Here is a 23,275-nt window from a genome sequence, read left to right as displayed (position 1 = left end):
ACATAAACAGTTGTTAAACTGCCTCAGGCTTTGACCATCACTGGTTTAGCAAACCTACCGTGCAATAGCTTATGCTGGTAGTTATAAAGTCAGGCGTTATAAACCAGTTAAAAAGACAGAAACAGTCCATTCAGAATATTTTCCAGATGTCCATTTAATAGTCTCCTTGCTTTCTGTTGGTCAGTAAGCTACTGACAGCTATGAGGAGGCTCTTTAAGTCCAAATGACTTAAAATGTTACTGTTCAATTGAGGGATAAAATATATATAAATGTCTTTAAAACTACAATTTCTAAGTTTTTGTTTCTTTTTTTTCCCAGCTTTTTATTGTTATTACACTGTCACAAGTACAGAGCAATGAAATAAACTCTCTGCATTTAACCCATCCCCTTGGGGAGCAGTGGGCTGCCATTGTGTGGCACCTGGGGAGCAGTGTGGGGTTAAGGGTCTTTGCTCAGGGACCCAGAGGGGCGGTCTGTGGCAGTTGGGCTTAAATCTCTTCCTGCTAAAGACTAATACAAAGTAAGTCCAGTAGAATTTTCTGTTGCCTACCTGGAATGTGTGACAATAGTTGAATAAACTTTTGGCTCTCAAAATGGTATCGGTGCCGTATTTGTTGGTACTCGCAGATACCGTTACCACCATTTTAGAGCTGGATCGGGGCCCCGCCTGATACTGGTATCGGTGCAACACTTTCCAAAACAGTTAAAAAACAATCCACTGGACTTTGTTTCCAAGTTTCAAGACTTTTTGCTTCCCATCCAGGAAGCTTTTTCAATTCAAAATGTCAGAAATGGCGTTGAGTTCAATGCTCCTATACAGTAGCCTGACAAAGCCTTTAGAAACATGCAAATTGAAACGGAATGACAGGTCCGCCCCAACAGAGGGAGGTGGACTCAGATTTCAGCTTTTAAAAAACATACAATGCAGCAACTGAGTTGATTCCTTTCCTCTATTATCGCAACCCCAACCCCTTTACAGGGGAACAGAAGACCCCCGTCTTAAAGTTGGTTTATTAACTGATCCCTGATATGTTCTGCCGATAGGTTTGAGTCGATACTTGAAGCCGGTACTGCTTTTCCTTCCTCCGTATACATAATAAAAATGACACACTGATAACAAATGTCACACAGCTCTTAATGTAAACAAAGAAGCCTTTATTTACAGATAAAACAAACTTTAACAAAGGATAGCAAATGGAGGGAGTGGAAATGTGTGTGCTTCACATGATCACAAGACATGGATGCTTAATGTACCGATGAATTGGCAAATGCATGCCTATACGATACAAGAAAATGTCTGATATAATGGTCCATTTAATCAATATCATAGTGTATCGACCAAAGTTAAGAAATATATTACGATATCAGTTTCGGTCATATCATTGCCCGCGGTTCTATGTTTGAAATATAGAAGAACTGATCCATAAATACTTTTTCTATCATTAAAAGTGAAAAAGCTCCATATGTGGGTTTGTTTGGGAAAGAAACAGTTACGCGTGTGAGCTGTTAGCCAGTTTTCAGGTCAGAAGGACAAAGAGAGTCATATTGTAAGTCATAATGAACGCTTAGTCCATGTCTAGGAGAGAGATGTGACTAAACACTGTAAAACAAGCCCAGCTGTTTGATCTGTAATTAATCTTGTTGACTGCAGCAGCCTGGCTGATGGCTCCCTACAGGACGGTGTCCCAGTTGAACAGAACCTGGCCAGATTAAACTACTATGTAGAGAAAAAGCTAGAAGTTGTACTAACAATTCAGAATTGTAGAATGGCAGCTGAAGTGAGGAAAAGTAGTCTTTGTCTTCCAGCAACTTAAGCCTATAGCAGGATCACTACAGAATTAGCCCAACCTAACCTAACTACGGTATTAAGTTCTTCAAAAAGGAACATAAAAAGGCCTAAATTAGACTTGATAATTATTACTGGGTGATAAATAACACATTCTATATCCTCAACCATGTTTTATTTGGGCTGTTTTTAAATGAATGTATGCAAAATTAAGTTCTCTGATGTTCTTTTTTTTGTATTTAGCAAAGCTTTCCATATCTTTTAGGACAAATAACTAAAAATACAATCCGATTTTTTTGTAATTTTGTTGTTTTCTTTCTCATTTACTGCTATTAAAAAGCTAAACTGGCATAAAAGTTTATTACAAGAAAGGATTTTTTTATTTTTCATTAATTCAGGTGAAGGATAAGGCTTTTTATTTCCGTGCTGCATAAAGCAGAAGTTGCGTTTAACCATGAACCGTAGCTCAGTATATCTTCCCTTTTGTGAATTTTCAGTGCACAAACGCACAGTGGAGCAGAGAGCACCCTCCTCCTCTGCTTGGTTCCCCTCTCTGCTCTGTTATAATCCCTTCCTTGTTCTTCCTGCTGTTCTAAGGTCCATCGCAGGTACAGCAGCAACAGAAAAACACAGAAATCATGCTGTCAGCAGAGGACATCCTTAGCAGCACCCAGCAGGTGATAGCAGGACTGGAAGCTCTGAGAGGAGAGAACCGCAGCCTGCTGGAGAACCTGCAGGGTGCGATGGAGAGCAAGCTGGAGTCTGAGAGCGGCTGCGTTGAGCTGGAGAAGACTAGCATCATCCGAAAGTCGCTGGAGAGGATTGAGTTGGGTCTGAGCGAGGCGCAAGTACGTCAAACCTGCAACACATTCTGCTGCTTTCTTTAGTTCTCCAATGGGCTATATGTAGAACTCCACTACTTCCTGAACTTAGGCAGCTCTTTAGTTTCCTGTCTTTTTCTATTGGATGAACTGATTAATCCAGGTGTCCGTGACCTCAGTAACCATGCCCAGACACATCTGGATTAATCAGTTGATCCAATAATAACACCAGGAAAAAAAGAGCGGCCTTTAGTTCAGGAAGAGGTGGAGTTGTGAATAGAGCCCATTAGAAAACATTCTTTTAAAATGAGATGAATGTTTTACAGAATTTAGGAATTTGTTGTTTTTTTTTTTCAAAAATGAATTACACTGTGTGCAGAATTATTAGGCAAGTTGTATTTTTGAGGATTATTTTTATTATTGGCCCACAATTGTGTTCTCATTCAACCCAAAAGACTCCTTAATATCAAAGTTTCATATTTTTGGAAGTTGATGTGTTTTTTGTTTTTTTTAGATTTGGCCATTTTATGTGGATGTCTGTGTGTGCAGGTACATATTAATGTGCAGAATTATTAGGCAACGTAATAAAAAACTAATATATACCCATCCCACTTGTTTATTATCACCAGTAACCAACAGCTCAAAATTCAGAAATAAACATTTGTGACAATAAAAGAAGAACAAATCAGTAACCAATATAGCTGCCTTTCTTCACCATGATGCTCAAAAGTCTTCCATCCATAGATTCTGTCAGTGTCTTGATCTGTTTGTGATCCACATTGCGTGCAGCAGCCACCACAGCCTCCCAGACACTGTTCAGAGAGGTGGACTCTTTTTCCCTCCCTGTAGATTTCACATTTCATGAAGGACCACAGGTTCTCCATGGGGTTCAGATCAGGTGACCAAGGGGACCATGTCATTATTTTTTCTCCTTTTAGACGTTTTCTGGCCAGCCAAGCTGTGGTGTATTTTGATGCGTGTGACGGATCATTGTCCTGCATAAATATATCATGTTTTTCTTGAATGATGGCGGCTTCTTATACCACTGTTTGAAGATGTCTTCCAGAAACTGGCAGTAGGTCTGGGAGTTGATCTTGACTCCATCTTCAACCCGAAAATGTCCCACAAGCTCATCTTTGATGATCCCAGCCCATATCAATAGTACTGATATGACGCCAGCAAGGTGGAGGTGGGGTACTGATTCAGTACCCCACCTCCACCTTGCTGGCGTCTGAGTCCATAAGGAACTTGCTGCCCTTTACTGATCCAGCCTGGTGCCCATCCATCTGGCCCATCAAGACTCACTCTCATTTCATCAGACCAAAACACCTTGGAGAAACCAGTCTTCAGATATTTCTTGGCCCAAACTTGATATTTTGTCTAGTGTGACTTTTTCAAAGATGGCCTTTTTCCGGCTTTCTTTACCTTGGCCAGGTCCCTGAGTATTGAGCACCTTGTGCTTCTCGGCACTCCAGACATGTTGCAGCTCTGAAATATGGCACAACTGGTGGCTAATGGCTTCCTGGCAGCTTTACGCTTGATCCTTCTCAATTCATGGGGAGTTATTTTGCGTCTTCTTTTTTCAACACACTTATTGCACCCTTGTTGGCTGTTTGCCATGAACCGCTTGATTGTGCGATGATTAGCATGGGAAGTCCCATCCTTAGCGCAGACAGTGCCACAGATAGGAGGCTGGCTTGTTTTGTTTTTATGACCGAAATTATAGAAAACAACTTGTGAAGTTTGACCAGCTAAAAGAGCGAGGTGCGCGACAACGCTGCAACCCTTTTTACACCTGGATCTCCGCTCTTTTACGCCGTCATGTCCCTCCGTTGTCGGACTACTCGCCCCCACTTCCTCATCGCCTTGGCTGTATCTAGACCCACAGCGTATAGCGCAGATCACGCTTCAATATTGAGCATAAATCAAAAATGTCTGCGTCAAGCTCACTGCAACACCGCAGGAGGATAACCAGCCACACAATCGTTCTGATCTGAAAGACAGATGTGAATACTGGTAGGTCTGGTCGTAACCAGGCAGTGTTAAAATGACAGAATTTCACTGGCCTTTCTTGTTCTGAATTTACCTTGAAATATATGATACTGGTAGCCTACTTCCACTTAGCCTGCCTCAAATAAAATTTCGCTGTGATGTCAGAACAGTTTCCATGAATTTTTTTTAAAACTTTGTTTCGCAAGTCAGTTTGGCCAAGATTCCATTCTGTGTCTTTTTTTTTTTTTTTTCATATTGCCGAGCAGAAAAATTGCAGCTGCTGGAAGATATCTGAATAATGTTCTGTATACCGTTATGGTATTTTATAGGTTCAAAGAGACACAAAATCTCTTTTTTTTTCATTCCACTGGTAGTCTGTTTTGAGCAAATAAAAACAGAGGCCTGCCTCTAATTCTGCCTTCCTTCAATTAATGGCGTGGACCAAGATGTACCTGAGTGAAATAAAGGCCCCGGCCTATATTAGAGGATTTAAGGTACTTAAATGGTAGTCAGCTTTCAAGCCTAAACAGCTTGGAGCAGGACAGCATGTATGAAAAGGATGGTATGGTTGAAATACTCAATTGCCTAATAATTCTGCACACTACTTAAAAAAGGTGTTGGAGGACGTATGAAAAATATCTTTGATGCATTCTTTCTAAACTGGTGTGGTTCAACTGTTGTCTATGGAAAATGTAGGATGCAATAAAAAATAAAATAATTCTTTGCCACGGGGTACTTTTCCGTGGCCATAAAAGGAGCATTTTTACTGGCCTAAAAGCATTTTGGGAATTTTACCCTAACCTCCCTTTCTCTCTAATTCTCTTTTTTAAAGATGCCCTTTAGAGTCTGAAATCAAGCCTTTTGTTCATCCTCAGTGAAGCCTTCAATTTTTTTTTTTATTCCACAAACACCTGCCGAGTTGCCCATCACTTTATTTTTTTGTATACATTTTTTATCATCATTATTAATATTTTTTGCAGGTGATGATGGCGCTGTCGGCTCATCTCGGTTCGCTGGAGGCAGAGAAGCAAAAGCTACGAGCTCAAGTAGGATTCAGCAGGAACATTCCATTCCTGACTATAACCTCCTGCCTGTCTGTTGGTGCAGAAATCTGCAGCATTTGATTGGATTCTGTCTAAAACCTGAGATCTATTAATTCCATCTCAATCTATTAAATCTCTTGAACGTAAACTTATTCTAACCTGTCCTGCACTCCTACTGTCAGATTCCTAAATTTCTTCTTTTTTTTTTTTTTTTGTCCCTTTACACCTCCTCCTTTTCATTTGGTCAGGTACGTCGTCTTGTTCAGGAGAACCAGTGGCTGAGGGACGAGCTGGCCAGCGCTCAGCAGCGGCTTCAGGACAAGGAGCAGGAGGTGGTGACCCTGGAGGAGCAGAACAAACACCTGCAGTTCATGTCCTCCATACGCAGATACGACCAGGACGAGCCTCCTCTGGTGAGGAGAACCTGCCTGCAGATCACTGTGTGAATGTTCTGGAAACAATAGATCTAAAAGCACAAATGCAATAGAAATGAGTGAAACTTTGTAGAATGTTACCAGCATTTGCAAAAGCTGGTGTAATCACATTTTGGGTAAATTGAGTGTTGGATGTTCTTCACTGACGTGTCATTAACTGGGAGAGCTGTTATTTCTGCTTCGTCACAAACGTCTTATTAGTTAGGCAGACAGAGCAGCATAAGTTTCCCCTCAGGTGAACGTGTCACTCCTGTCTTGGCTGCTCTGGTGCCTCTATAAGGGAAAAGCAGGATTGATTTGATTGAATCAAGACTTTATATTGTTAATAGTGTTTTAAAGTCCAAGATTTGAAGCATCAGAAACACCAAGGAAAGATTGTGTAGAAAAGTAAAGCACCGTGCAAAAGCCCTGAAACGTCCATAGTCTTTACAGCGGTTATAAATGCATCTGTTTTCTTCTTTCAGGATGAAAAAGAAACTTCCTCCAACAAGGAGTCTCTGGATGATTTATTTCCTGCAGAGGATGAGGAACAGTCCCAGAGTAAGACAATTTTAAATTCGGTTGGGCGGTTAAATAATGTACAATGCAGATCCTTTTCTCAAAGATACAGAAGGAATCCATGTCAGTAAAAAACAGTTCTTTCTGTCTTTGTTGTTTGAAAATGTTAAAAACCTTGAAGAAATAAATCAAACTCCATTAAAGGATGTTGATTAAAATATTTATTTAATGTTTGTTATTCAGAATTAGATTTGCTTTGAAATTGATTAATGGTGTCTGCTGACTATTTGCAGCTGACAATGTTTGAACTTTTCATTTGAAGTTTGGAGAATTTTTTTATTTTCCTCATGAAATGTGGAAAAAAAATCTTTATATTCTGTCCAGATTTCTGTAGAGTAAAATGCTAAACTTGTAGATTACTGTTAGCTCATTGATTTTATAATGTGCATATAATAAACTTTTAGCATAAACAATGGAGAAGTTGAACTATTACATAATAAGGCAAGAAGAAATCAGATGTCCTCTTTATAGCAGAACCTCTTGATTATCTGGAAAGCTCATCTTTTTTCTTTCTCCGGATTCCCTGCAGGATCCAGTTTCAGAATCTTTTTCGCAATATTTACATATTTATGGCAACAACCAGGGAGACAAATTAAATTCCTTTTTCCTGTTTAAATTAAGAAACTAAGAATTTATCAGAGACCAGATTTGATGTAACTACATAAACTGACTTCTACCACCTTGACTTTTTTTAATTCCAGTCTCGCAGCCTCACCACAGCAGCGCGGCGGCTGCAGCACAGCAGGGTGGCTACGAGATCCCCGCCCGCCTTCGGACGCTCCACAACCTGGTCATCCAGTACGCATCTCAGGGTCGGTATGAGGTCGCCGTGCCGCTCTGCAAACAGGTGGGATATGGGCGCCTGATCTTTGGTCAAAGCCTGTTTCTGACCAAAACAGCAGCAGATCTGATGATCATTTCCTAACAGGCTTTGGAAGACCTGGAGAAGTCCTCAGGCCACACCCACCCAGACGTAGCAACTATGCTCAACATACTGGCTCTGGTGTATAGGTGAGGTAACAGAGGCTAAGCTTACCTCTCAGCCTTTTTAAAGCAAAAATAAATAATTTAATAGTTTCATTTTCATGAAGGAGTCCGGTTACTATGTCCAATTTCTGAAAAAAATAAATAAATAAATAAAAAAATGGATGTAGAATACTTTAAAAAAGATATCAATGTTCAGTTTAGTTTAAATTATCATTTTGTTGACATATTTGTTTTAAATGCAGAGATCAGAACAAGTACAAGGAGGCGGCTAACCTGTTGAACGATGCGTTGGCGATCAGGGAGAAAACACTCGGGATGGACCATCCGGCTGTAAGAGATGAGCCTTTAACATATCAGGAGAACAGACTGAACTGTTCTGCAGCGTAACAGAATAGATCTCTGTGTTTAATATTTTATTCTTACCATCAAGTTATTTTGGGCTGGAGCACAGCAATATAAAAGGTGTTTATTCTTGTTGTTTTTGTCGTTTATTCAGGTGGCAGCGACACTTAACAACCTGGCTGTGCTTTATGGTAAAAGAGGAAAATACAAAGAGGCTGAGCCACTTTGTAAAAGAGCTCTGGAGATCAGAGAGAAGGTACGAGCATCAGACTTCTTATGTATCACATTCTTCAAAAGGCTAAGCTGTATTTGCCCTTACTACTAATTACTACTACTAGACGTACATGACCTTTGAGAAAAGATCAAAGTTAATAAAATAAGATTTTATTTATGGTTAAACGAAACACATTTTTATCCCTTTAAGGTATTGAGAAGCAAAAAAAACAAACATTTTACATTAGTGGAGAAAGATGACAATCTGAATATTGTAACGACAAAAGAAACATTAAGACTGATTCTTTCAACAATAGCATTTTTGTGTTGTAGAAATTCTTGGTAGATGTTTAAAGAGCACTCTGCTCTCCAATATAATTTTTAGCAGAAGTGATCAAGAGCCACAGCATGTGTTGCTCCAAAGCTGCAGGTGGCAGACCCCTGTTCTATTCTGATATATTATGGAAGCGAATTGTTACCATATTTCAAAAGGCATTTCCAGAAATGCTTTTTCATTTTGAGAATGTGACTGCATTGTTTGACTATATATATAAATATTTTACTATATAAATGCAAGTGCAAATAGGATGATTGATTACTAATTTAATTTATGAGTCAAGTAATGCAGCCACATTCATAAAATGAAAAAGCATTTCTGGAAAGGCTTTTTCATTTTCAAATTTTACATTTCAAATTTAATTTTGGTATGTATTTGCTGGGGTACATTTTGAAAAACAAACCTCAAGTGTCTTTTTCCTTTTCATTTTAATTAAGTAAAAGGATGAGCAGTGTTGAAGAAGAAAATGAAAATGCAAACAGGATTATTGATTACTAATTTCATTTATGAGTCAAACAATGCAGCCACATTCATAAAATGAAAAAGCATTTCTGGAAAGGCTTTTTTATTTGAAATATGGTAACAATTCGCTTCCATAATATAAAAAAGTTATCTAGTTTGGGCTAAATAATTTACTGTAATATTGTTTCTATGGGATCTGTGGTAGAGCAGTTTGTTGCTCTGTAATTTTGCAATAAATAATAAAATCCTGGGTTTGAATCCCAGCTGCATATCCAACCTGTGCATCAAGGCTTCTGAAAAAAGAACCATTTATTTAAATGATAAAAAGCCCCAAATAATTATCGAAATATAACTTCTCTCAAGTGGAGGCAAACATCAGCACACCTTTAGTTACTTGTGTTTTAATGTTCTTCTTGGAGATAAAGTAATGGTTTTAGAAATAACCTTTTTCTGTTTACCAATGCTCAGGTTCTGGGTACAGACCACCCCGACGTGGCCAAGCAGCTGAACAACTTGGCCCTGCTGTGTCAGAATCAGGGGAAGTACCAGGAAGTGGAGCAGTACTACGAACGCGCTCTGCACATCTATCAGAGCAAACTGGGACCAGACGACGCCAACGTGGCAAAGACCAAGAACAACCTGGTGAGACGAGAAGGAAACGGGTTCATGTGGTGATTCTTTCTATTGTAACATCACGTGTTTAAACTCTGCTGATCCAGTCGGAGGATAACCAGAAGCACAGGTGATGGACTTTTATTGCTTGTTTTCCTTCTCAGGCCTCATGTTATCTGAAGCAGGGAAAATACAGACAAGCTGAAGCTCTCTACAAAGAAATTCTGACCAGAGCTCATGAAAAAGAGTTTGGATCTGTGGAAGGTAAATTTTGTTGTTTTTTTTGTTTTTTTTACTGCATATGTTGTTGCAGATGTCTTAAGATTTAGCAATAAGGGGCCAAAATCCTCTTCTAAAAAAAGAGGAGGATTTTTTTCGAACATTTCGCTCGCAATAATTGATGTTTAATGCATTTAATGAAAATTAAAAAGGCAAATCCATGTTAAAGGTGCAGAAGGAGATCTTTAACGATCTGTAACGCATTTTTTACCATGTGGCTTAAAGATTTCCTTAGGCCCTTTAGCAAGCAGTGAAATAGAAGGTCTGGAAGTGAAATTAAAATAAATGGTCCCCACTTCAGTAAAAAATCAATGAAAAACACCAACCAATCACAATTGGTCCCTGACACGTAAATAATCTGCTTGTCCCTCTGCCCTGTGCGCGTACCCTGACACATGAACGAATCGACCCCCCAATGCTCCTGCAGGACGCCATGGCTGGTAAACTAGCAACTGCTATGCTACATTCACACCTAAAGAAGCAGGAGCAGCAAAAACGACCAGGCTGCTTCATTTTTTATGCTTGTACAAGTTTAGTTCTGATGCGCGGCTGAAGCATCTTTGCTAGGGTGACCAGATTTGGGTTCCTGAAAAGAAGGACACTTTTTTTTCTGGCCGGGGGAGAAGTGTTGACTCTTGGGCCGCTGACTGGACCGGACCTCAGCCGAGAGCCATGAGCCGCCTGTCCTCAGCCGGAGGAGGGGAGCTGGGGACCGATAAGGCAGGTGGGGGGATGCACGGGGACGCAGGTGTCCAGGCTACCGTCACCGGGTCGGGTTCGGTCGCTCCCTCCCCCGCTGGCTCCCTGTTTTGACTACGTGCTGCACTGTAGTCGACCAAAATCCTGGTTGCTGCTCTGGGCTGCGTGGTGGAAAAAGTGGGTCTGATGCGCGTTGGGCGGAGCTACCCTATCCTTTCTTTGCCTGTTACAATGGCAGCTATATTTGCTGTGATCAGTGGGTGAAAAGTAGCTTGAATCTATTTTGAAGTGAAAAAGAACCTGAAAACATGTTCTGTGCAGTCAGTTCATCCAGATTACCATCCTGCCTTCAAATATTATTTCTGTTGGAGCTGCCCAGACCCCCGTACACCTGCGGTGCACTGTCACTAGGAATCCCATTCAACAGCAGCCTCTGGAAGGCATTTTCCATGTACGTAATCCAAAGTGTAGACACCAGGATAATAAAAACAAGCGTTTTTCCAGCAGATTTTGGCTTATTAAGTTAATTTAGGCGTTAATAAACTGTTTCAGAGCTGTGATCATAGCACTCTGCATCATCAGCGCTGCTCCTGCAGCACTAGACGCAGTCTGAAGGGAGAGGCATGGTTGTGTATTTTCAAAAACATAGCTTGCTGAAAGCGTTTTTCCAAGATCTCCTACAGCACCTTTAATCACCTGTGTGGTGAAGTTCTGCAGGACAGAGATGAGTCAGTGGGTGTCCCCTGTCTGTCCTCCAGGTGACAGTCGTCCTCGCTGGTCCAGTGTGGAGGAAAGTGGCTCCACATCAGAAGGACTGAAGCGCAGCAGCTCCTTCACCAAACTCAGGGAGTCGATACGTCGGAGTAGCGAGAAACTGGTGCGCAAACTTAAAGGAGTCGGAGTTGAGGAGATGACCCCGAGGAATGCTGGGTAATTTGACCTGAAATGACTTGTTTACGAGAAAACAAGTTTGTTCGTTTCCTGTCAGGGTGGTTGAATTCTTCTGCCACGTAAATGTCCCATTTCAGCAGCAGTTTTCTTATCTTTGCAGGATGAAGAGAGCGAACTCCCTAAACGTGTTGAATGTTGGAACCAGAGAAAATCTGGATGGAACCCAGGTGATTATTTCACTTATTCAGACAAAAATATTCTATTTTTTATTTTTTTCAGTTACAGATTATATTAAAAATGCAAATACACCCCAGATTTGAGTCGCTTGTAAACTTCTGCTCAAGGAACTTTCACCATCCCTCTTTAAAAAAGTCTTTCACTTTATTACATTTAGAAGGCGTTTATTATTCTAGAGCAGAGATTTTCCATTGTGAGTTTCATGTTCCATGAGAGAGAAGATCCTTTCTCCTTACAAATAATCCCATATTGGTTGAGTCTCTTTTCTAGATGTTATTTTATGAGCTTTGAAATACTTGGTGAGGCCTGTAGTGTCAGAAAATTCTCACCTATTTTGCATACCCAAATGGAAAAACAAATAACCTAGGAGCTGTAAGCCCAAATTACATGTGTGATACATTATTTAAAAACTAAAACCTTCTAGTTTCTGAATATATACGTACATGAAAATTTGGTGAGTAAAACACAGCTCAAGCTGCATCAGTTCAAATAAGACTCAAAGTTGTTTTTTTAATTGTCGAAAATAATAGGTGTTTTTTGAACAGCAGTAATAAAGACATGCTTGCTTGTTGTGGCTGCTTTTCATGTTTACATTTTAACATGCTGGAATATCTGTGTTAATTGTGCTTTGGTGCTCCCTGTGTTCATCAAATGATTGTAGTGGTTAAATTGTGGAGCATCTAAGCTTTCCAACGATGTCTAACATGTCTTTATTGGTAAACATTTTACCAGTGTAATTTTCCTGTATTCTAAATTTTTTGTTGTAAACGCTTTAAAACGGGTCGCCGGCAAGAGAGGCTAATTTATATGGACATTATGTGGTTGCATTGTTTGAAAATGTCCTTTAACCCTTGATGCGCAGCTATTGCTGTTTTCTTCCTTTCCTTCCATTGTTTTGACACACACAAACATGCATTTAAGAGCCCTAACCCTTTTCTCAAGGTTTTAATTCTTCATAATAACCAGTTAAAGATTAAGTCCATTTAATTATCAACACCTGGGTTCTACTTACTTCCCTTAATTAAAAAAATCAGAGTCTTTCCTGTCGTAGATGCAGTAGGCGGCACTCAAAGTGATCTCAGTTTGGAGAATCAGGAAGTATTCCTCCTGGAGGAGTCAGGCTAATGGCTAATGACTGAGAACATGACCCAATTAAGAGAGCAACCTTTAACTGTCTCAGAAACTCTGTGACTTTGTGCTGTTGCTGCAAACTACAGTATGCATTGTCAAAACATGTTTTGCACAAAATAAATCTACTGTTTACACAGTGGGGGAGTCAGTGGGTGTCTGAGTGACAGGCAAATAAAAGCATGCAGTTACTCAGAGCAAAAACATAAAAACTATAAAATTATATATTTTTAAATAGAGATGTACGGCTGATTATAATGATTTAAACATTTATAAAGCATACCTGCACATTATTGCAAATAAAGAGACTGGTAAAAATTCACAGTCATCCAGGTCATAGTCATTCCAAAAAAGTTAAAAAACAATTATAGACAAAGGACATTCTTTTGATGACCAGAATGTTCACATTTTGGACAGAGAGGGCAGGTGTTTTAAAAGGGGTGTGAAAGAAATCATTGATGTTAAGAGAGAGAAAACCTTAAACAGAGGGGGTGGGCTCAGATTTCAGCTCTCAAAAACCTACAGTTGATTCCTTCCTGCTATCATTATCCTCATCGCCATGCAGGGAACCAAGACGCCTCGCCTGGTCAACCAGGCCAACAATGCCCCTAACGACTCCCCCTTTCAGAAGCATAGACCAGTATTGTGTATTTAAGGCTAACAAAGATCTCAACGACTCCCCATTCCTAAGCGGCGGACCTGTTCTTCCCGTTCAATTAGCTTTTTAACGCTTGGAACTCAATGCTAATTCTGACATTTTGAATTGAAAAAGTTTCTTGGATGTGAAGCGAAATGTCTTCAAACTTGGAAAACAAAGTCCAGTGGCTTGTTTTGTTTTTTACTTTTATGAAAAAAAAATATAAAAATACTTTTTACTAAAATAAAATTCATCCAATCATCTAATCCTTACAAAGAAAACTAAAGACATTACCTTATCTTGACTGCATGAGCATTTCTCTCTAAACAACCAGACTGAGATCAGTACAACTGCTGACTTCCTAACGAGGCATCAACATTAGTTCTTTGCATTTAAATCATGTTGTCATGTTAACAGCTGTGTTTTTTGCTCCTCAGTCAACTCAGCTGACCGACAGTCGAGGCTTGAGCTGCAGCACGCAGAGTCTGACCAGAAGAGGCTCACTGGGTGGGACCAGCTAACACAAAAATGACGCACAATTCATTTATATTCAAGAAAAACTGAAGGGATCTTTTTAAAACTTGAAAGAGGTAAAAAAACGCTCTTCTGATTTATCATCGAGAGGAATCCCCACGACGAGTCTACAAAAGAAGAACTGAGAAGGTTGTTCTAAAACAGCCGATAAAGAAGCACATTTGCCGGTTTAGCTTTGACTCATTTAACAGATATTTGTAGTGGGTTTGATGATGAAAACATGAAAATAGATTTTATAGCCACACTTTAGGGTGCTGCAACACTGGACTAAGGCTGAACCAGAACCGGACTGGCCTGCAGGCTCATGGTGTGATGTGGAGCATAGGAGCTACCGATAGATTTTAAAACTTTCCTTTTAAAGACTTAGACTTAGATTTATTTTGTCATTTTGCATACACAAGTGTATACAAAAAGAAATAGTTTAAAACAGCTCTAGAATTTCATTTTTTTGAGGTGCAGCCTAGAAAAAAGAACAAAGGTGCGACATTCAACAAGTTTAATGGCTGAAACAAAGCAACACAAACCCAACTGTGAGGATCATCAACCAGCTTTAAGACACTGGATGCAGCAGACTGCAATTTAAACCATTTATTTAAACCTACCTTATGCTGATTGCATTACTTACTCTAAACAACAGGTGTCTGATAATACGTTCACACCGGATGCACTTTTGGTAGCAAAAAAAAAGCATCTGCTTCTTCATTTTTGATGCTTGTACACATTAAGGTCAGACGCACCTCCAGAGCATCCATGATGCTCCTTAAGTGCGTCCAGTAAAGTCTGCCAGGTGCATCTGCTGCTTCTGTGTTCAATGGCAGAGAGCAGCTTTGCTATATTTGCTGTTATAAGTAGGTAAAAAGTAGTTTTAATATGTTTTTAGGCGAGAAAGTTCACCTCAAAACACCGTCTGTGCAGTCAGTTCATCAAGATGACGATCCTGCCTTGAATTATTATTTTGCTGACGCTCAGATCCCCACATACCGGCGGTGCGCCATCACTGGGAATTCCCAGCAGCAGCTGGGAGGTTTCCTCTACTGTTAGTGTGGTCTGGAAGCAGATGTCACATCCTTCGCTCCGCCCTGCTGCGCTCCAGGTCTCCTGTTCAAAGCAAAGCCTACAGGCTCCGCTGTTATTCCCGTCTTGCTCTGCTCCGACTTCCTCTCATCTCGAGGAGAGCATGTGCTATAATATTATTAAATTCATAGGAGCAAAACGTGGAAATGAACGATGAATTTAATATGACTTATTTAAAAAATCCACATCAGCATCCATATGTGTGCAGTTTCTGCCCAAATTATTTCTTTTTGTTGTGGATTTTTGTAACAGGGATAACAAGGATTATACAGAATAGTTTTTTATGGCCTATGTCTGTTATCATCTAAATCAAAATAAATATTTTGATTTAGATGAGAAATCTGCTTCCTTGTATGTTGAGGTAACAGCAGTTTATATCCATTAATGTAATTAAACTTAACTTTTTGGAAATTTATAAGAATTATGCTCTAATTTGTAGTTACCAATCCATTGTTACTATATTTTATTTTGATAAATCAAATCTTCTCGCCGTTCTTTTTCCTGTTTGGTGTGATTATAATTCCGGATCTTGACCTAGCCGGACTAGAGCAGTTAAATATATCTCTGCTCTGTATTTTGATGTGCGGAAGAGTAGCGGAGGATGTGGAACTGTTCTCATTGATTAACCTGACAGACAAGTATTACAGAGTATGTGGAATCTGGGGGGTAGTGTTTCTAAGGTATGTGGTACAAACTGCAGGCACCAGAATAATAAAACAGATTTTGCCGGCAGGTTTAGACTTTTATAAGTTAATTTAGACGTTATTAAACTGTTTCAGAGTCATGGTAATAGCGATCTGCAGGAGCAGCGCTGTCTGTTTCCCTTCCAGCTCCCAGATCAGCTTCCCTGATTGGTTCTTATCGTGCGTCGAGCAGCAAAAGTAAAATTTTTCCAGCAGCTGCTGCTGGTGAAGCGCATCACATGCCTCAGCTGCTCAGATGAATCAAGACTCGCTGCTCCTGCTGCTCAAAACGCGCTGCATTACCTTTTCATGCGCCTTGATGTGCGTCAACCATTGCCTTTGCATGTAAACCTGCTCCATCTGCTGCTTCAGTCGCGTGCGGTGTGAACGTAGCATACGAATTTACAGACTTTTAATATTGCAAACTTTTATATTCTTAAAGAATCTTTCCACAACAAAATCTTTAAAACGAGTTGAAGTATGTCTTCATTTCTTTTTGTAGTTTTTATTCTGATCTGTAAAAGTCAGTTTTAACAGAAATTACTTAAGATTTTAAACACTACTTAACTTTTAAAAAAGGATCTGATGTCTGATGACTTTTCATTCTTTACACAAACCAGAAAAATCCTAATTATGGAATACGTTTTGTCTAAGGATGTATATATTAAAAAAAAACTATTTATGAAGTAGATTTTTATCAACTTTAAAGCAAACTCTCAGTTATATTTGAAGAAACTTTGATTTTGGGCTTTATACATAAAAAAGTTTCTAAGAATGAAGTTAAAGGAGTGAACTATTGCAGTGATTTCCATATGATGAAAGGTGTTGCTTTTAAAACATGGAGGTTTTTTAAATCGGAAAATCTTTTTTTGTTTCTTTTCTTTATTACAGCTGACATATCATCAGAATATGGATCAATACGCACATCTAGCACATCTATGATGCTAGGCTCACCGTAGAGGTGTTTACAAACTCTACATGTAAAAACATTCCAGAAGAAATCTCAGGATATCGTAAGTTGAAAAACTGATGAGAAATACCGGTAGTTTTTATGTCATGCAAACCTCAGGCTTCACAGAGAGGCTGAGGGTAGAACAACTCTAGACATAAATTAATTTGTTTGGGGCGTAAATCATGAAAACCACTACTTATTATTAGTAAACAGGGAGACTCACTGAGTCTTTGGACAATTTGTAGCTGATGAAGGTGGAATTTCCTCTGGACCTGATAGGAACATTCCTCTAAGATCACTGGATTTTATTTTACCACTAATGTCTTTGGCAGAATTTGTTGTTTTTTTGTTGTTGAAGAAACACTACAGCATTTTAATTAATGTAGCTCTGCAGTTCTCCATAGAGGTGAAGAGGTAGAGCAGAGGTTTGATATATGCAGAGGTTACTAGTCTTACATGCATTTATCTGTGATTAAATTCCCAACCTTTGGGTTCATCTCTGCTTCGTCTCTTTCTGGATAATGCAGAAAAAATTATAAAAATTGCCTCCTCAGTTGAGTTATTTCTAGCAGTCACAGTCTCACATTCTTATTATGCAAACTGAAGTGTTTACATTTAAAAACTTAGATTGAAAACTCCAAAGAAAAGCCAGATGTTCATCCTGATGAACGGTTCCAATCAGAGAAGCCGACAGATACCGGGGTCGTAGGTCGATTCTCAGTTTTAGCTTTGTGAAGGTTACTTGAAGTTTATAGGTCAAACCAGCACTGAAAAGTTTCTGCAGCCTGGATAGAATCACACACTACTCATTCTCCCCTGGTCAGATCTTTCCTATCGGTACGTTTGCTGTGTATTTAGGGGAGTTGAAGTCATACTGTTAGGAACAATTAATAAACACACATGTAGGATTAAAACTGAAGATGTTTATTACGGTAAAGAAGAATGTTTGTTTTATATCTGTTTTTTGTTGTCATGGGTTATCAGTGGATTAAATATAATTTAACTGACAGATGTGTTTTGAATTTATTTAAAAGCATTTGTATCATGTAAAGTAGAATCCTGATGTTTTATAATGAGTGATCTACAGTCATCAGATTTGATCAGAAGCACAGGATTACACTAGAGTGGAGCCGCCACCTCATCTAAAGGAGTCAAAGTTTTCAGGATGCGTAACAAAAAGCTTCACAGTGGAGGTTTCCAGGCACACACCTTTGGAAAGTGACCGGAACTGGTTTGGAGATACCGTGAAACACCAGAGGAAAGATCTGGGGACTGTTTCTAGGATAAGTCTGGGTTCAACTTTTAATTTTCACATTTTTTCTCTTTAAAATAATCTTTATTCTGCATGTCCCTGCTACTCCCCCCTCCTCCACCTGCTGCTGTAAGTTATTGGACTCAAGGAATTTTTTTTTTAAGTTTTCTGCTTGGAAATATTTATTAAAGTGATAACACAATGACCCTGATGCTACAGGAGCATGGTACCGTCTATAACCCTTTATAGGCCACTCAGTGAAATCCTATGAAAATCCACATTTCAAGCCAATAGTGTTATTGGAATCCAGGACAAGACCTTATTAGCTTTGCAACATTTTGATAGCAAAAATGAATGTCAATGTAATAACAAGAAACGCCAACTTGCCCAAATATATTAAGAAAATAATAAGTGCTTCTATAGGGAATTCATGACAAACAATCTGATAGTGAAAGAAACACTTTTTTTGGTACAACATAACCTTAGAGGCTTTAATGCTGATACTGCCACGTTTTTAGTTTATAAACCTAAATATAATTNACAAGACCTTATTAGCTTTGCAACATTTTGATAGCAAAAATGAATGTCAATGTAATAACAAGAAACGCCAACTTGCCCAAATATATTAAGAAAATAATAAGTGCTTCTATAGGGAATTCATGACAATCTGATAGTGAAAGAAACACTTTTTTTGGTACAACATAACCTTAGAGGCTTTAATGCTGATACTGCCACGTTTTTAGTTTATAAACCTAAATATAATTGTTAACTTTACCTTTTAACTTTTCAATGTGCTTTTTTCCTTTTTTTTTTCCTTTTTACTTATCTTTTCTTCCTCTTTTCCTTGACTTTTTAACTTTTTACCTTTTTTCTTGACTGGTTTACTTTTTTTCAACTTAATTTATAGTAGGTAATATATCATTCAAAGGCTCATTTAATTGATCAAAGGCCAAAATAAGATGCACAGCCATGCAGCAGCATCTTTGCTGAATGGATGGATATAGATGTTGTGCTTCTAGACGTCACTGAGAGACGGAGGGGACTCCATTTGTAAGTAAACAGAAATGGAAACTTGACCTATAAAGGGTTAAGGCCAAATGGTTTTGTGACCGTTGGTAACGGGTTAGTTAACATGTCTATTAACCCACCTTTCTCCTGTTGGCAGTGTTCAAATGTAAGAAAAAATGAAGAAAATACAGTAAACAGTTTTCTCTGGTTCTTTCTTCACCTTTAAACTGTGGAAAAACTACACTAAATCCCCAGTTAAAAAAATAAAAACACTTGGAGGTTCACTCACCATTTTCATTCACAACTGAAGTAGTTTGGATCTAAACTAGGCCTGCTGAGAACTCAGGCTGCTAAATGTACCAACTGAACAAATCAACTTGTGGCAGCTCTCCCACCTTTGTCCATTTTTAAAACCAACGTACCAGTAGGTGGCGCTGATAGAAGATATTCCTAGAATTATGGCAAGTTTTATTTTAGTGCCATTCTGGTAAGGAGGGTTAAAGGGGACAAAATTGGACACATCATAAATGCGACTGTACCATGAAATAAAACATAATTAAATGTAGAATTTATATAACATCATTAAATTATTTGATATGCTAATTATTTAGGAAAAGGTAAAATAAATAAGTTACCATGAAATAAGTATACCTTTAAAACCATTACACTGTTTAAAGTAATTTCTTAATTTAATTTTGTTTCTGTATACTTTCAATTATTCCATTCAAGTAATTTCTGCACAAACTAGGAAATCATCTCGTCTGCAGCCAATCAGAGGCCAGGGCCTCTTTAAGAACCACTCTGCTTTCTCAGTGTTTGACTGGTCAAGCCGACATATAAAATAACTGCACACATCTGCCATGCAGATAGAATAGTGTCATAAAAGTATTAATTTAATGATTCACTTATTTTTTTTTTTATTGAATGATACATTTATTTCATGGCATATTTATGTAATTAATTTGTTCTCTTTGACCCTCCAAATATCTGCTCATAAACCAATGAGATCTTATTAGAATAATTTAGGTTTAATTGAAAAATATGAAATATAATACTCTTGTTAAGAGGCTGGAATGTTTATTGGTTATAAAATACCTTCTACAGCCTAGAACTTTTATTTCTTTAGTATAACATCAAAGTTTGAAAGAATGTTTAACTGGAAAATATTTCAGTGAAAGATTTCTCACTAAATTACGCCCAATTATGTTAATGTTCAATATGTAAATAGTTTGGTTTATTTTTATAAGATTCTTCATTATAAATCTGTATTCCTAAATACAGCATGTGTTCACCACTATGATTGTGAAGAAGTGATAGTCTGCATTATGCTCTAACTTTTTATACATTAATAAAATGCATAATATGACTGTTGGAAGTTGAACAAGTTAGCTTCCAGCTGTTACTGTATCTCAGCCTCCATTTCTCACTGGCTGTTGGGAACAGGTGTGATTTAGGTCTGTGATCAGTTCACATCTACCTGACTGGATCCAGATCCAAACTGTTTGACAGCGACTTGGGTTGGATCTGGATTGTCCCTGCTCACACTGTAAAGCAACCACATCTGGAGAATAAAGGAGACTTTTTGGCAGCTGTGCAGTAAACAGCCTGCAGACTTCATGGTTTTTCAAACAAATCTAAACCTTGATGCTTAACATCTTTTACAACTATTTCAAAAGTGAAAGCATTGTTTTTTTTTTTTTTTTTATTCTTGATCTAATCTAAATCTCCTTGTGTGTCTAATTCGACCATAGTAGCTCTAAAACATCTTGAAAGCACCACATCTGTTTTTGTGTTCCTGAAACATATTTTGCACCTTTAAATGTTTAGTGGAGGATGTTCTTTTTCTGTGTGGATCATCAAAATAACTGATCCTCCTAATTTTCAATCATTATAAAGCCTTCCTACGTGCTTGTCCCCATTTCCACTTACCAAGGGCGAGTCTGACAAAGTGGAAAAATTGCAAATCTTCTTTTGGAAAGTCAGCTTGTGTGAGCGACGCAAACGGCAACTTTTAATCAGAGCGTGCACGAAGAGAAATGTGCTCATGCACGCTCTCTCACACGTTAATAGGCGTTCCCTTTTGGCAGCAGGTACAGGCCTGTGCATGTGCACTTTTTAAAAAAAAAAGCTCTTTTCAAAAAAATTGCCAAAATCCTCCACAATACTTTAAAGGTTTTTAAAGTAGCAGTTTATATTTGCATTACTATGACATGAAGTAAATAAAAACAAACGGTTTGGTAGAACCATTTATAGAAAAAAAAGAAATGTGTAGAAAGTGTCTATTTACAGTCAGAACAAAAAACCTGCAGTCGTTTCAGTCTGTATGACAGACACATTATGTGGCTGATTTATAAACATCACTCAGTTTGTATTATTTCTGAAAAAACAACAAAACTGATGACACAAATTGTTGGTTCTGGTCCATGGGACGATCTTGAATCAGGTCTCTGGATCCAGTTTTGTTGACAAACAGCAAAACCTGCTGTTTTTTAATATAGAAATATATCTGAGCCAATCAAGTATTAAAAAAAATATTTTCTTGCCATTTAATACTTTTAAACAGCAGCTGCTATCTGAAGGCATCAAGCAGCAAAGAAAACGAGCTCCATGCATGTTGGTCACTGCAAATGTTTTTACCAGGTTTAGAAACATCAGCTGTTTTTTCACCCTATTCTGTTACATATAGAAGAAAATTTAAAGACTGATAAAGACAAGAACTGGTGTGAGAAGAGAAATCTGATTAAATAAGGTCCTCCTTTTGTTCAACTGTAAACTGGCGGTGAAAAGAGCTTCAGGTCTGATGAGCCATCTGGGAGATTTTCTGCAACATTTCCTCTGATTCCAGCTGCTCCAGAGTCAACAGAGAGAGACCCAGCTGGTCCTCCTGGAAGCAGAGAGGTTTTCAAAGCTGTAACTACACTATTGTTATATTTACATTTGCATAATAAAGTAATTATCATGTTGCAGCTGAAATAGTTGAAAACATTTCCTTAGTTTAGAGATTTTATACTGCGTTACCTGTCTGAAAGGCTGAGCCATCTGACGGAGGAAGTGCTTGGAGAGCTGGACGGCCTCGTCCACCGTGAGGTTCAGGCTCCCATCGTTGATGTGCTCCTGAATCCACCGAGGAAGCTTCCCACGTTTGTCTGCTCGTGCGTATCGCTGCAGGGAGGAAGTTGGTAAAAAAACATGCAGGGATTTTTCTCCGAAAGCCTTTTATCTTTGCTCTTTCACAGGTTCCAACGCTCACCTTGTCTGCGAAGATCATGAGGCCGTAGTCCGTCTTGCCTCTGATGGCTCTGCCCACGCACTGAGCTGCATGCCGCATGGCGTCAAACGTCAGGAAGTCGTTCTCTCTGATCTGAAACTGATCTCGCAGATACTCCAGACGAGCCTGAATAAAAGATGGCAGATAGGAAACTTTAGATGACCCCTAAAAGTGGCGGCTGTTGCTGCACATCAATATGAGAAGGCCTGAAAAGTTTCATATTATATTCCTTCATTGTTCCACACACCCTTAAAATTGTTGAAGCTTAAATTTTCCCAGGAGTAAACGTCTAACCCTGCAATGCTCAGAAATATAAGAGGGGCAATTACAAACTCCACAGTTTTAGATGGATCAATGGATTTTAATGGCGGCTGGTTTACAGGATTCTGCTGAACTTGATCATCTAAATCAGGCGTGTTAAAGCAGGGAAACCACGACTGTAGAACCCGGATGGCATGATGTAATAATTAGAAAATTATTCTTATACCCCATTTACACTACCCTTGAAAAACCGTGCCGAGACCGGTCCGAGCTCAATAACTGAGATATCTTATCGTGTGTAAATGGAAAGCAAACTGAACCGAACCGAGCTAGACACAACCGGACCGCGCTAACTGCAGACCAGTTCCAGAGGTGGGCTCGGCTCCGTTTTTCCCTAGGTCGGTTCTCTGATAACAAGAGCGCATGAGCAGAACGCCTCATCTCCGCCTGGCTGCATATCGCGATTCACACTCCATTCCAGTAGGTGATGCCCCTCCGGAGATTGCTTGCCAACCAACACAAAACAGAAGAAGAACAACTATAAACAACAATCGAAATCTTCTCCACGCAACATTTTAATAATGGTTGCCGTCTTCACCTGACCCTCCGCAAACACCGAAGTACAGCAATAATAATCAATCATAACTTTCTGCATATGACGGGCGCCGCCATTTTAATTTGCTTGATTCCCTCCTTCGTCTTCTTCTTCTTGTGTTTTATGGCGGTTGGCAAACAACTTTAGGTGCATTACCGCCAACTGCTTGATTTCCTCCTTCAATACTGGC

General features: G+C 38.9%; 2 protein-coding genes across 3 annotated transcripts in view; one reads left to right on the top strand and one right to left on the bottom strand.

Moving 5' to 3' along the window:
* klc3 (kinesin light chain 3) overlaps positions 1-17,828 on the top strand; it is a 22,000-nt gene extending 4,172 nt beyond the window's left edge. The window contains exons 2-14 of one of the 2 annotated variants that reach the window (XM_015399376.1): positions 2,384-2,634; positions 5,580-5,645; positions 5,891-6,055; positions 6,541-6,616; positions 7,336-7,481; positions 7,563-7,645; positions 7,864-7,951; positions 8,118-8,219; positions 9,444-9,617; positions 9,752-9,851; positions 11,324-11,495; positions 11,617-11,683; positions 13,896-17,827. In XM_015399376.1, coding sequence (XP_015254862.1) covers positions 2,425-2,634; positions 5,580-5,645; positions 5,891-6,055; positions 6,541-6,616; positions 7,336-7,481; positions 7,563-7,645; positions 7,864-7,951; positions 8,118-8,219; positions 9,444-9,617; positions 9,752-9,851; positions 11,324-11,495; positions 11,617-11,683; positions 13,896-13,979 — 1,533 coding nt within the window. In that variant the 5' untranslated portion in view covers positions 2,384-2,424 and the 3' untranslated portion in view covers positions 13,980-17,827. Of the gene's footprint in view, positions 1-2,383; positions 2,635-5,579; positions 5,646-5,890; positions 6,056-6,540; positions 6,617-7,335; positions 7,482-7,562; positions 7,646-7,863; positions 7,952-8,117; positions 8,220-9,443; positions 9,618-9,751; positions 9,852-11,323; positions 11,496-11,616; positions 11,684-13,895 lie in introns of those variants that run through there. The other variant, XM_015399377.1, reaches the window with a different exon arrangement.
* Positions 17,829-21,145: 3,317 nt separating this feature from the next.
* ercc2 (excision repair cross-complementation group 2) overlaps positions 21,146-23,275 on the bottom strand; it is a 21,542-nt gene continuing 19,412 nt past the window's right edge. The window contains exons 21-23 of the mRNA XM_015399384.1: positions 22,212-22,355; positions 21,980-22,123; positions 21,146-21,845 (exon numbers count right to left, since the gene is read on the bottom strand). Coding sequence (XP_015254870.1) covers positions 21,753-21,845; positions 21,980-22,123; positions 22,212-22,355 — 381 coding nt within the window. The 3' untranslated portion in view covers positions 21,146-21,752. The remainder of the gene's footprint in view (positions 21,846-21,979; positions 22,124-22,211; positions 22,356-23,275) is intronic.

This window comes from Cyprinodon variegatus, unplaced genomic scaffold (genome assembly GCF_000732505.1).
Source record: "Cyprinodon variegatus isolate N-32 unplaced genomic scaffold, C_variegatus-1.0 Scaffold1006, whole genome shotgun sequence".
NCBI lineage: Eukaryota > Metazoa > Chordata > Actinopteri > Cyprinodontiformes > Cyprinodontidae > Cyprinodon > Cyprinodon variegatus.
The sequence above is the reverse complement of the archived record's forward strand: the minus strand, read 5'-3'. Positions and strand labels throughout refer to the sequence as shown.